The sequence below is a fragment of the Urocitellus parryii genome, chromosome 4 (assembly GCF_045843805.1).
Source record: "Urocitellus parryii isolate mUroPar1 chromosome 4, mUroPar1.hap1, whole genome shotgun sequence".
Taxonomy (NCBI): Eukaryota; Metazoa; Chordata; class Mammalia; order Rodentia; family Sciuridae; genus Urocitellus; species Urocitellus parryii.
The window spans coordinates 80,112,041-80,125,194 of NC_135534.1; the positions used below are offsets into that span (position 1 = coordinate 80,112,041).

Genomic DNA, 13,154 nt, shown 5'->3' on the forward strand with positions numbered 1-13,154 from the left:
CTAAATGAAATTCTCAAATGCAAAGGTATGTTTACAGATAAAAATGGATACTGGTTTGAGATTTATTTTCAGGTATTTGAATTTGCTTAGATATCAATAAATACTTATTTATACCCAACCTGTAGTTTAGAAATACGATCATGCTTGCCACTTACTAGATGTATGATCTTGGACCAATTGATTCTTCTCTGACTCAGTTTGCTTATTTATAAAACAAGGACAGTAAATTTTCTCCCTGATGGGGTTGTCATTAATTTATACTAGTTAGCATAGAGTCTAGAATATAGTAAACACCAATTAATGTTTGCTCATACTGTATTCTGTAACTGAAGTTTCTTTACATATCTCCCAACCCATTGTTTAAATGTTTCTGCCAGAACAACTTCTTGATTTCTTTATGGGTACACACTACATAGTTGACAGCTTCTTTAAAATTCATTTCTTCCTAACCCAGTTATGAATTTCCTAATGTTGGATATCTTGCACTCACTGTTTCCCCACGGAAGTAAGATCAAGGGTGAGGAGAATTTTGCTTCCCAACTGCCTTCACTATTATATGTTTTTCCTCCTCAGCTCTTAGCACCAAAATATTATATATTTTACTTATTTTCTCCAGTTATAGCTCTCTCATTAGAATAAAAGCTCCTCAGAATATAGAATAAAAGGGGTATGGACAAGTTGGTCAATAAATAATTCTTAGTTGTAGAGTGAAATATTACCTCAGCATGAACTTCTTGATTTTTTTTTTCATGGAAATGGTGATACTCAGCCTTTTTCTGTCATCTCATTCTCTCTTGACAGCCACTTGGGAGGAACTGCTCCACCAGATAAGAACTGGAAGGGAGCTCTTAATGTGAGTTACAATGTAGGACCTGGCTTTACAGGGAATGAGTCTTTCAGGTATTTTTATATTACTTTAATAACTTGGAAAAGTTTTATATTTCAATGGAAATGTGAAGATAACTGTTCCACCAGGCATATTTTGCTTATATCTTTTTCTTATTGTCACTAGTGAAAAATTTATCATTTTGTATCACTTAAGAAGAACTTACAGAATGAACCATTGAATTCCTTCCCCCCCCTTACCCCCCCCAGCTGGGGATTGAAGGGGATTCACACATGCAAGGCAAGCACTCTATGACTGAGCCACATCCCTAGCACCATGAATCAATGAATTTTTATAGTAATATTTCAGCATTAGTTTCAGAATTTCATCAATTACTGTATTTGAATTATAGACTTAACAATTCAAGTAATAATTTTTAAACTTTCCTTTCACCTAAAGTTTAAAAAAAAATTTCCAATAACTTTCAGAATGTTATATATGTATGTGAAACATTAGGTTATGTTAAGGAAGGGAATATTGGAGAACAGAGAAAGAAGCCAACAATTATTGGTTATTTACTGTGTATTAAGTGAGTTTAAATGAATAGATCATGTAGCTACTATAAAGCGCAATAGACTCATTGTTTTGAACACATGAAAGCATCATTCTAGAGGAGGAGTGTTGTGGAATGTATCTGTTGAGTTAGATCTACAGAAAGAATAAAAATTTCCAAATGGCTCAAGGCAGGCAGAAAATGCTAGCTACCGTGTGAACTTGGAGAGAGTTTGTGGAATGACCCTGCATGATTAGAACTAAGAAGTTTGATTCACTTAAAATGTTGCAGGAGAGGGAAATGTCACTGGTAAATCAGAAATGCCATAGCTTGCTTTTTTTGTTTGTTTTTTGTTTTGTTTTTGTTTTTTGTTTTGTTTGGTTTGGTTTAGTACCAGGGATTCTACCCAGGGGCACTTAACTACCCCACCAAGTCTCATCCCCAACTCTTTTTATTTTTTTAATTTTTGAGACAGGGCCTCACTAAGTTGCTTAGGGCCTTGCTAAGTAGCTGAGGCTGGCTTTGAATTCCCAGTCCTCCTGTGTCAGCCTCCAGAGTCACTGGGATTATAGGAGTGCACCACCATGACCAGTGTGATAGAATGTTTTTTAGTTTTTGAAATTGTTTTTATTTCAGAAAGGTTAAAGTACTAGGTTAAATTCAACTTCCTTCCTTGATAGGAACTTCAGAAGCATTCAGTTTCTGTGTTTTTAATCTCTATAATCAATCACTATAGAGTTCCTTTAATTTAAGAGACTATTTATTTATGTCTTCTGAAGGGAAAAAAAAAAACACATAATATAACAAAAAGTAAAAATCTATCTGATTTATAAACCAGAGTAGATAGACACAAAACATAAGTTCAGTTCTATAATTTCAGTCATAGTTCAAGAGTAAACTCAAAAACATAAGAAATCCCAGGTCTAGATATCAAATACACTGTTTTCTACTGTGGATACAAAATTTTTGATGGATTTGAGTTTACAATGCACAATGAACAATGTTAAAAATTCCTAAAAACTAGATTCTTTCCTATCTCTCCTACCACAGAGATTTTCAGAATTCATTGATTCACTTAGATAACCAAATGATAAGACATAAAGTGAGATTTCTAATCATTGCTGCTACCAGTGAATAATAGCTTATTCTGATCTAAGCAAAGAGGAAACATAAACAAAACACAAAACCAGTAAGGAAAAAAGTAAAACTAGACATATGGCATGTCAACAAAGTTGGGAGAGCCATAGAAAATATGAAGAATGAGTTTCAACTGACTACATCTGTTCTTCAAGATGAATCTACCATTTGTTTCAAAGGGACCTCTAAAATAATGAAGGATAACTTAAAAACTGATTATTAGATGGATGTAAATGAACACGTATTATAGATTTCATTTAACTTTAGTTAATAAAAAAAATACAGAATTATGTTAAAAATGGTTCAAAAGGCCAAGTAGATAATTCAGTGGTAGAGAACTTGCCTAGCATGCCCAGGGCCACAGGTTCAGTCCCCAGTACTGAAATAAATTTAAAAAAGAATGGGTTCACGTGGACATGGCAGTGCACACCTCTAATTCCAGAGGTTCTGGAGACTGAGGCAGGAGGATTTTGAGTTCAAAGCTAGCCTCTACAACTTAGTGGGACCTTAAGTAACGCAGTGAGACCCTGTTTCTAAATAAAATACAAAGAATAGTAGGGATGTGGCTCACTGGTTAAGTGTCCCTGAGTTCAATTCCTGGTACCCTTCCAAAAGAAAGAATGGGTTCAAAGAAGAATTTACAGATAATACCAAAATATATCAGTTCATCAGGAATGTCAAATTTAATCAAGAATAATTAATATACTTAGTAGGAAAGCTGGCATATTTCATAATAAGGGAGGATTCAGATGAAACTTCACTAGATACCAATTCATTGGACATGAATTATTTGTGGTACAGAGTTGAAGTCTAGTTGAAGATAATAAATGAGAGGAATTCATTATGAGTGATATAGCATCTTTCTCAATTTTCCCTTACAGGAGTATATTCATTCATTTCACAAATATTATTGAACATTTACTAAACTCCAGGTGCCATTCTGGGATCTTGGGGTTCAGAAGTGAACAGAGGAGGCAAACAGCCCTATCCTATGGAGCCTATATCCCAGAGATCAGTTTGTTTGGGATGCATTGAGTTTGCAGTGATGATAGGATAAACATGCAGATTTTTTTTTTTTTTTTTTGGTACTGGGAATTGAACCCAGCTACATCCTGAGCCCTTTTAAGTTTTTATTTTGAGACTTAGTCTTGCTCAGTTGCTTAGGGCCTCAATAGTTGCTAAGGCTGGTGGAATTACAAGGGTGTGCCACCACGCCTGGCTCACAGATATTCATTTGAATATCTCTGGAAGTCAAAACTACTAAAAATAAAAAAAGATGTAAAGATTAAAGACTTAAATGAGATTCTTTGAGAGTCTGAGCAGATGGTCTATGTTTGTTTTCATGTTTGGACTAACATTTTTCTTCAGTTCTCATTTGTTACATTAACTCTTAATTATCTTAGTTTAATGACATAATATCAATAAATTTTAGCTTCTTACTAGTCATATATTTTAGGATCATATTTTTAGAAACATGCTAAACAATATTTCTGTATTTATATATTATCATAATCATCATCCTCATTATCATTTTTGATGCTGGTTATTGAACCCAGGAGCTTGCTCATACTAAGCAATGCTGTACCATTGAGCTGCACCCCAGCTGTGTTATGAATTTTTATCTCTCAGTAGCAAAAATAATTTACTTAATGCCTTGAAATGTAAAAACCATTGAATAGTTTTCTCTCCATGGTACTTTTAGTTGAATGCTGCATGTGGATTAATTGTGTATTCTGAAACACACTGTAATTTGGTGGGACACAATATAATAAATATAAATGTAATAAAATAAAAATAATCACAAATTGAAACCAACTGGTGCCTCCATCCCCAAAATAAATAAAGGCTTATTATGTTCTCTTGTGAAAAAATGGCTCAACATTTTCCCATGTCATTCTGGATTCATGAAACTTTTTTTTTTTTTTTCCTATCTGGCAGAGCTTGATTGTACTTTCGCTTTTTTTCTAATTTGGTTAGTTTACATTCATGAATGACTATTTAAAATCAGAATCAACAATGAGAGTCTGAAAATTTTTTATTATGTAATTGTGCATTTTAGCAGGAGCTTCACAAGTTGTCATTTAACAGAATTTATCATGGTTCTCACAGGCAGCACTCAGGCAGTTCTTCAACTGTGTACCTAGGGATTACTTTCATAGTCTTGAAGAAAGTTATTGGACAGTAGGAGTTAATATAATTAATACAGTCATTCATCACTCAATATGAGAATATGTTCTGAAAAATGCATATTATCAATTTCATTATTGCTTGAACATTAGAGAATGTACTTAGACAAACCTAGCTGATTTGCATTAAATACAAGATTTATGAGGCTTCTGCCAGTGTAACATGGAATAGTATTTTATAACCAACTTACTTTTAATAAATAGAAGGTATGTACTATAAAGAAGTGATAAAAATAATATTATTTACTATGCATAATTGCACATGCTACACTTTTATATGGCTGGCAGTGCAATAGGTTAGTGGACAGCAGCATCTCCACAAATGTATGACTACTATGTTAGGCTATATCATTACAGCAACTATAATGTTACTAGACAATAAGGATTTTTCAGGTGTATTATAATCTTATGGGACCACCATCATAGATTATAAAGATAAATGTTCAAATAATAGGCTTATGTTCCTTCTGTTTATTAATTAATAATAGGATGTCTTCATTAATATTTTAATACTTAAAGTAAGATGTATTTAAAGTTTTTTGAATAAATGCCAAAGATATTTAATAGACTACTTAGAATTGTAAATAAGTATCCATAATACAGCTCTGAGAAGGAAGAATATAAATATTAGGTAGTTTTGAAAAACTGACTTCAAATTGCTTGCTTAAATACTTAGGTGTAAATTGTCACAATGTCTGCAACTTCCTTACAAAGAAACTCCCTTACAGAGCATTCAGTATTAAAGATTGTTGAATTTAGGTGATTGATATACGTATTTTTATTCTTGTATAATTTTCTGTAGTTTTGTGATTTTTCATAATAAAATGTTGGAAGAAGGGCTGGGATTGTAGATCAGTAGTAGAGCACTTGCCTAGCATGTGTGAAGCACGGGGTTCAATTCTCAGCACCACACATATCTAAGTAAAATAAAGGTTCATTGACAACTAAAAAAAAATGTTGGAAGAAAACTGTAAAACTGTAAATATAATACCACATTTGAAGTAATTCATTCCTTTTAAAATTCTAGGAAAGTTAGAATGCAAGTTCATAACACCAATAAAATTACAAGGATTTACAATGTAATTGGAACTATTAGAGGATCTGTAGAACCTGGTGAGTCATCAAGTTCTTTTAGCAGTTTTTACAGAGATTAAGTCTAAGAAAATATGAATTTCAGTCATCAATTGATATTTTCTGACTTATTTGCAACTACTAGATTTGGGGAAAATTGTACAACTCTAAAGGTTTTACTTTTTGCTGATTATTTTTTGTGGGAGAAACTCAAGCAGGAGGAAGTTTAATTTGAAGACATACATTACAAATATTTATAATGTATTCAAAGTTTTTGTTTTCCAGACAGGTATGTTATTCTGGGAGGGCACCGTGATTCATGGGTGTTTGGAGGTATTGACCCAACTACTGGGACAGCCGTTTTGCAAGAAATTGCTCAGAGTTTTGGAAAATTGATAAGAAGAGGTAAGTGATAAGAGAATGTGACTTCCTTATATTTCCTTTATTCCTAGGCAGGTGTACCTAACTCTGTATTTTAACAATGATTACAGGCTGGAGACCTAGGAGAACTATCATTTTTGCCAGTTGGGATGCAGAAGAATTTGGACTGCTGGGTTCTACAGAATGGGCTGAGGTAAATAAGATGGCCAAGGTTCTTGTTATTGTTTTGATCAACAAAGAACAAATATATAACTCAGGATGAGCACAGCTAGACTCCATTACTTTATATGGTTTTAATTTGGAGAATGACTGGACAGAATTTAAGAAATAGAATTTGTTTTTACTTTCTTATTAGTTTGGCAAAACAGAATAGCCTCTTAGTCAACAAACAAATCCACTCAAATCTATTTGCATTTGTTTTGTGAAAATAAAATCAGTAACTTCAACATTAGGAAGCATTTTTTACATGTAAATTGAAACTAATTTTCAAATTTTTAAAGTTTCCTTGGAGGTCTTCTGGGAAAGCTTATTTAATTAAGATGATTATATTCTGATAATTATTTCACATTTACAAATTCCACATAAAATAGCAACCATAGTTACATTTTGCCTTTTATAACATATATACCATTTGCTAAAGATATATATGTTGTAAAAGGATATATATATATATAAAATGATAACTTTGTAACTTGGATTACTTTAATAAATCAATTTACTGTGTAGTTTCACAGGTTCATTTTTCCTTGAGAGATGATTGATTTTCATTCATAACTGGCTCTGAATTCTCTAAGTGTCATATGCTCCTTTCTTTTGTTTATTTCCTATGCCTCCCTATTGAGTAATCTCTAAGTTCTTCTGTGTTTGAGGTGAGCTCATACATTTTTATAAATTTAGGTGCACTGTGAAAGTACTTGCTATCTTTCTACCCTGTATTTAACTTTTGTCAGTTCAGATTGTATGGAGTTCTTATGAAGCATGCATATGTGTTCTGCATTGTGTTTAGTTTAAAAAAAATGCCTCCCTCTTGACTCATTTCCTCTTGCATTACTTTAAATTTATGAAAATAATACAAATCAAGTAATCATGAGAATACAATCATGCACAGAGATACTTATCTGATATCACTTATGCTTTGTTGATCATATGTATGTTGTAGATTTTAATTTTTACATTAGTATTCTGAAGACATGTTGGAAGAACATTACTTTAGATGAATCAAATATTAATTAAGAATTTATTTTTAGAAATATGTAATTTCTTATGATACATATATACATAAATACACATGTCTGTTTCTTTAATTTCAGAAGCTCAGAGTAAACAAATTTACAACAGAAAGTGATTAATATGTTTTGCATTAACTTATGTAAATGGCGATTAAGAAATAATACTTGTCCTAGTTTATTACCAGACTCTTTATCATATTCAACAGCATACTTAACACTTATAAATGCACATGGGAAATCTTCTTTATTTCCATTATAAACCCGTTATAGTGGAAGCTCCAAGTACATTTCTATGTAATGAAAAGGCAGCTATCATCTTGCCTTTGTAGGCAAGAGCAAAGAGGTGACAGCTATTTGGGCCTAGCCATACCGCCTTAAATATATTTACTATAACTTGTTCTCATGAGGAAGAAAGCTTGAAAGAGAGGTAAAAGGCTCTCTCAGCATGTTCCCTTCTGTGTTTGTGTGTGTGTGTATGGCAGAATTACTTTTGTTCAAACTTGTTACTCCTTCTTTCTACTATTTTTTCCTCTGTTCTTTTTTATTTTTCACTTCTTTGTATTTTTATTAACATAGTATGAAAATTTTCTATTTTTGCTTTTAAAATGTTAACTTTACATGGGTATTCACTCTTAGTGAATCTCAACAGGAGTGAAGATTAATCCTCAGGGATACCTGATGATACAGATTTCCAGGCCTCACATTGAGCAATTCTGATTTAGTGTATCGGGGCTGAGTCCCCAGAATCTGGGAACCTCATCCCTACATCTATTGATTCAGGGAATCAAAGAACCACATATTGAAAATGTTTCTTTTCCTTTGGGGCTCTCTGCTATTACTATATATATTGGCTACTGATTCATAGTAATCTTCTTTCTTGTTTTAATTGCATAATGTTTTCAACCAACCAATTATCAATATTATCTCAGAAGCTATGGTCACAGGCAGGTGTAAGTATTTGGTTATAAAGATATTTGCAGATCACTCTTCCACAAAACTATTGTGCTTATTTTGTTTATATTTTTATGATAGTAAATACTGTGAATTAACAACTTTGCTTCAACTATAGGAGAATGTAAAAATACTCCAGGAGAGAAGTGTTGCTTATATCAATTCAGATTCATCTATAGAAGGTAAATGTTATTTCATTTTTAAGTAAGATGTTTAGAAAGTAAATTTTACTTAGAGTAATTTTCCTTTATGGTTATTATGCATTATGTGTCCTTTAAGTCTATAAATTCCAACTTCTTATCTATTTCAGATATTCTGTTCCTATGAGACTTCTCAGTAATAACTTAATTTTCTATTTTACCACGGAGAAAATAATGATTCATATCAATTATTGGGAATCATAACTAACCTATTGCTCTTAGTTTCTTTGTTATATTTACCATATTTATTTGTCTATCATGGTCTACTACTTAAACTCTAGTATTAACCACATTTTTGCTATGGATATATTAAATAAATTTTGGTAAAAATATTCTACAGAATATTTCATACAGAAATATTTCCTGTAATAATATTTACAGAATATTTTATAGAGATATATTTCCTATTTTAAAACAGTTTCTTAAAAAGTATGAAAAGACAGGAATATTTCCTGTATTTATTGGAATATGCACAAACTCTTTCCTTTTGAATTTGACATATGTATGTTCCTAGTCTTTTGTTGAATTTTAATTTTTCTAGATGAATGTCAGAGCATACATACATACATACTCTAATATCTTAATATAAAAAATTGAAATGAATGAGTGAATACAGATGGAATTCTGTAGCTATATCCTGCTTTTGCCTAAGAGAGATACTGCCATAAGGATGAGGTCTGAATTGTGTGAGAGCTCTTGCCTCAGACACCTAAGGCCATTTCAGCCCAAAATATGTATGGCAGATTCTCCTATTCCTGGAGAGAAAATTCTACCCTCTTTTATTCCATAGGAATGATGCATTTGATATAAAGACTGCTATATCTTATTTAAAATTTTAAAATAATATAAGAATTAAGCACAATTCAAGTTTCATTTGGAAGTATGAAATAGTAGTTTCATTTATTTTTCAGGCAATTATACTCTCAGAGTTGACTGTACACCCCTTCTTTACCAGTTGATGTATAAACTGACAAAAGAGGTATGTAAGATCTGTCTTACTATGTTTTCTGATGAATGGATACATGAATAACACTTTTTCCCTTAAGCTAGTGGACTTAATTTTAAGTTGGTTGACTCATATAAAGGACAAATAAAAACAAAACTTTTAATATGAAATTTACTATGTGACATAAATGTGAAGATAGTATTTCCAGTCTGTTCTTTCTAATAATAATGCTTATTAATTGTATCCTAACTTATAATGTATAGTAGGCTCAATATTAATCTGACAGAGCATTTTGTTACACTGAAAAGAACATTGAACTGCTACAGAAAAATCTCAGAGTTCAAAAAATTGTGTTTCCCAGCAACTCCTTTCATACAACAAATATAAATTGGGTGGTTACTTTGTCAGGTCTCATAAGATAAAGTTTGGCAGCAACAATGATAAAAGTAGAAGACCATCAAAACTAAAAACATTGAAAGCTAGAGAGGACACAGACTCACCATTTTGCCCTGGCTGGTCTTGAACTCCTGGGCTTGGGCAGTCCACCAGTCTCAGCCTCCCCAGAAGCTAGAACTGTAGGAATACCATTGTGCCTGGACCCCAGATTGTTTCTAACCTGAGGACTTGGTACTGAGGATTGAACCCAGGGGCACTCAACCACTGAGTCACATCCCCAGCCCCCTTTTGTTATTTTATTTAAAGACAAGGTCTTAGTGAGTTGCATAGGGCCTTATTAAGTTGCTGAGGATGGCTTTGAATTTGTGATCCTCCTGCCTCAGACTCCCAAGCCATTGGGAATATGGGCTTGTGCCATCATGCCCAGCAAATATATAGTTTTATAATGGAATAAATTTAGTTGTTTCTGTTCTTAATCACCACTATTTGATTATCTTTCTAGATGTCTAGCCCAGATGATGGTTTTGAGAGTAAATCACTTTATGAAAGCTGGCTGGAAAAAGACCCTTCACCTGAAAATAAAGGTTTTCCTAGGTAAATCACTTACATTCATCTTTTCTTCCATAAATTCCCCTCTGCCCCACATTTCCCCAAACATGTAATCCTCAGATGTATCATCAATAATTGGAGTGAATTTTTTAATGTATATATATATATATATATATATATATATATATTATTTATTCTGATTTGTTATACATGATGGCAGAATGCAATTCATTTCATAATATACATTTAAAGCACACTTTTCAAGACACCGATTGTACACAGAATATTTTCACACCATTCATGTCTTATACATGTACTTAGGGTAATGATGTCTAACTCATTCCACCATCATTCCTACCCCATTGCCCCCTCCTTTCCCCTCCCTCCCCTTTGCCCTATCTAAAGTTCCTCCATTCCTTCCATGCTCCTTCCCCCAATTGCCATTATTCATCTGTATCCTCATATCAAAGAAAACATTCAGCTTTTGGTTTTTTGGTGTTGGCTTGCTTCACTTAGTATTATATTCTCCAACTTCATTTACCTGCAAATGCCATGATTTTATTCTCTTTTATTGCTGAGTAATGTTCCATTGTGTATATATACCAAAATTTCCCAATCCATTCATCTACTGAAAGGTATCCAAGTTGGTCCCACAATTTAGCTATTGTGAATTGTGGTGCTATAAACATTAATGTGGCTATGTCCCTGCAATATGCTGTTTTTAAGTCCTTTAGGAATAGACCTAGGAATTGGATAGATGGGTCAAATGGTGTTTCCATTCCCAGTTTTCCAAGGATTCTCCATTCTGCTTTCCATATCGGCTGCACTAATTTGCAGTCCCACCAGCAATGTATGAGTGTACCTTTTCCCCCACATCCTCGCCAACACTTATTGTTGATTATATTCTTAATAGATCCATTCTGACTAGAGTGAGACAAAATCCTGGAGCAGTTTTGATTTGCATTTCTTTAATTGCTAGAGATGTTGAACATTTTTTCATAAGTTTGTTGATTGATTGTATATCCTTTTCTGAGAAGTGTCTCTTCAGTTCCTTGGCCCATTTATTGATTGGGTTATTTGTTATTTTGGTGTTAAGGTTTTTTAGTGCTTTATATATCCTAGAGATTAGTGCTCTGATGTGCTTGTGGGGAAAGAATTTATATGTCCTAGAGATTAGTGCCCTGATGTGCTTGTGGTAAAGATTTGTTCCCATTCTGTAGGCTCTGTATTCACCTCACTGATTGTTTCTTTTGCTGAGAAGAAGCTTTTGAGTTTGAATGAATCCCATTTATTTTTTCTTGATTTTAATTTTTGTGCTACAGGAATTTTATTAAGAAAGTTGGGCACTTCTCAGAGAAGGACATACAATCAATCAAAAAATACACGAAAAAAATGCTCACCATCTCTGGCAATCAGAGAAATGCAAATTAAAACCACTCTAAGATACCATCTCACTCCAGTAAGAATAGCAGCTACTATGAAGTCAAACAACAACAAGTGCTGGCAAGGATGTGGGGAAAAGGGTACACTTGTACATTGCTGGTGGGACTGCAAATTGGTGTGGCCAATTTGGAAAGCAGTATGGAGATTCCTTGGAAAGCTGGGAATGGAACCACCATTTGACCCAGCTATTCCCCTTCTCAGATTATTCCAAAAGACCTAAAAAGATCATACTACAGGATACAGCTACATCAATGTTCAAAGCAGCACAATTCACAATAGCTAGACTGTGGAACCAACCTAGATGCCCTTCAATAGATGAATGGATAAAAAAATGTGGCATTTATACACAATGGAATATTACTCAGCACTAAAAAATGACAACATCATGGAATTTGCAGGAAAATGGATGGCATTAGAGCAGATTATGCTAAGTGAAGTTAGCCAATCCCTAAAAAAAACAAATGCCAAATGTCTTCTTTGATATAAAAGAGGCGACTCAAACAGAGCAGGGAGGAAGAGCATGAGAAGAAGATTACCATTAGACAGGGACGAGAGGTGGGAGGGAATGGGAGAGAGAATGGGAACTGCAAAGAAGATGGAAGGAGACCCTCATTGTTATACAAAATTACATATAAGATGATGTGAGGGAGAAGGGAAAAAAAGAGAGAGAAATGTATAACAGTAGATGGGGTAGAGAAAGGTGAAAGGAGGGGAGGGGGGAGATAGGAAGGGGATAGGAAGGGCAGCAGAATACAACAGACACTAGTATGGCAGTATGTATAAATGTGGCTGTATAACCAATGTGATCCTGCAATTTGTACACATGGGAAAAGTAAGAATTCATACCCCATACCCCATTTGAATCAAATGTATGATATATGATATGTCAAGATCATTGTAATGTTTTGAGCAACTAGTAAAAAAAAAAGTTGGGGCCTAAATGGACATGATGGAGATTTGACTCTACTTTTTTTTTTATTAGGTGCAAGGTCTCTGGTTTAATTCCTAGGTTTTTGATCCACTCTGAGTTGAGTTTTGTGCATGGTAAAAGATAGAGGTTTAATTTCATTGTGTTACATGTGGATTTTCAGTTTTCCAGCACCATTTGTTGAAGAGGCTATCTTTTATCTAATGTATGTTTTTGGCACCTTTGTCTAATATAAGATAACTGAAGTTTTGTGGGTTAGACTCTGTGTTCTCTATTCTGTACCATTGGTGACAGGTCTATTTTGGTGACATGGAGTGAAGTTGATAAAAGCTTTCTTCTCCCAGGTTTTGTTCTGCTA

At 33.4% G+C, this 13,154-nt stretch overlaps 1 protein-coding gene across 2 annotated transcripts in view; it reads left to right on the plus strand.

The window, feature by feature from the left end:
* The window catches only part of Naalad2 (N-acetylated alpha-linked acidic dipeptidase 2), a 43,143-nt gene that overhangs the window by 17,266 nt on the left and 12,723 nt on the right, over window positions 1–13,154 (plus strand). Inside the window, exons 8-14 of one of the 2 annotated variants that reach the window (XM_077797681.1) lie at window positions 802–900; window positions 5,730–5,815; window positions 6,059–6,178; window positions 6,265–6,347; window positions 8,453–8,516; window positions 9,446–9,513; window positions 10,379–10,470. In XM_077797681.1, the coding sequence (XP_077653807.1) occupies window positions 802–900; window positions 5,730–5,815; window positions 6,059–6,178; window positions 6,265–6,347; window positions 8,453–8,516; window positions 9,446–9,513; window positions 10,379–10,470 (612 nt within the window). The remainder of the gene's footprint in view (window positions 1–801; window positions 901–5,729; window positions 5,816–6,058; window positions 6,179–6,264; window positions 6,348–8,452; window positions 8,517–9,445; window positions 9,514–10,378; window positions 10,471–13,154) is intronic. The other variant, XM_077797682.1, reaches the window with a different exon arrangement.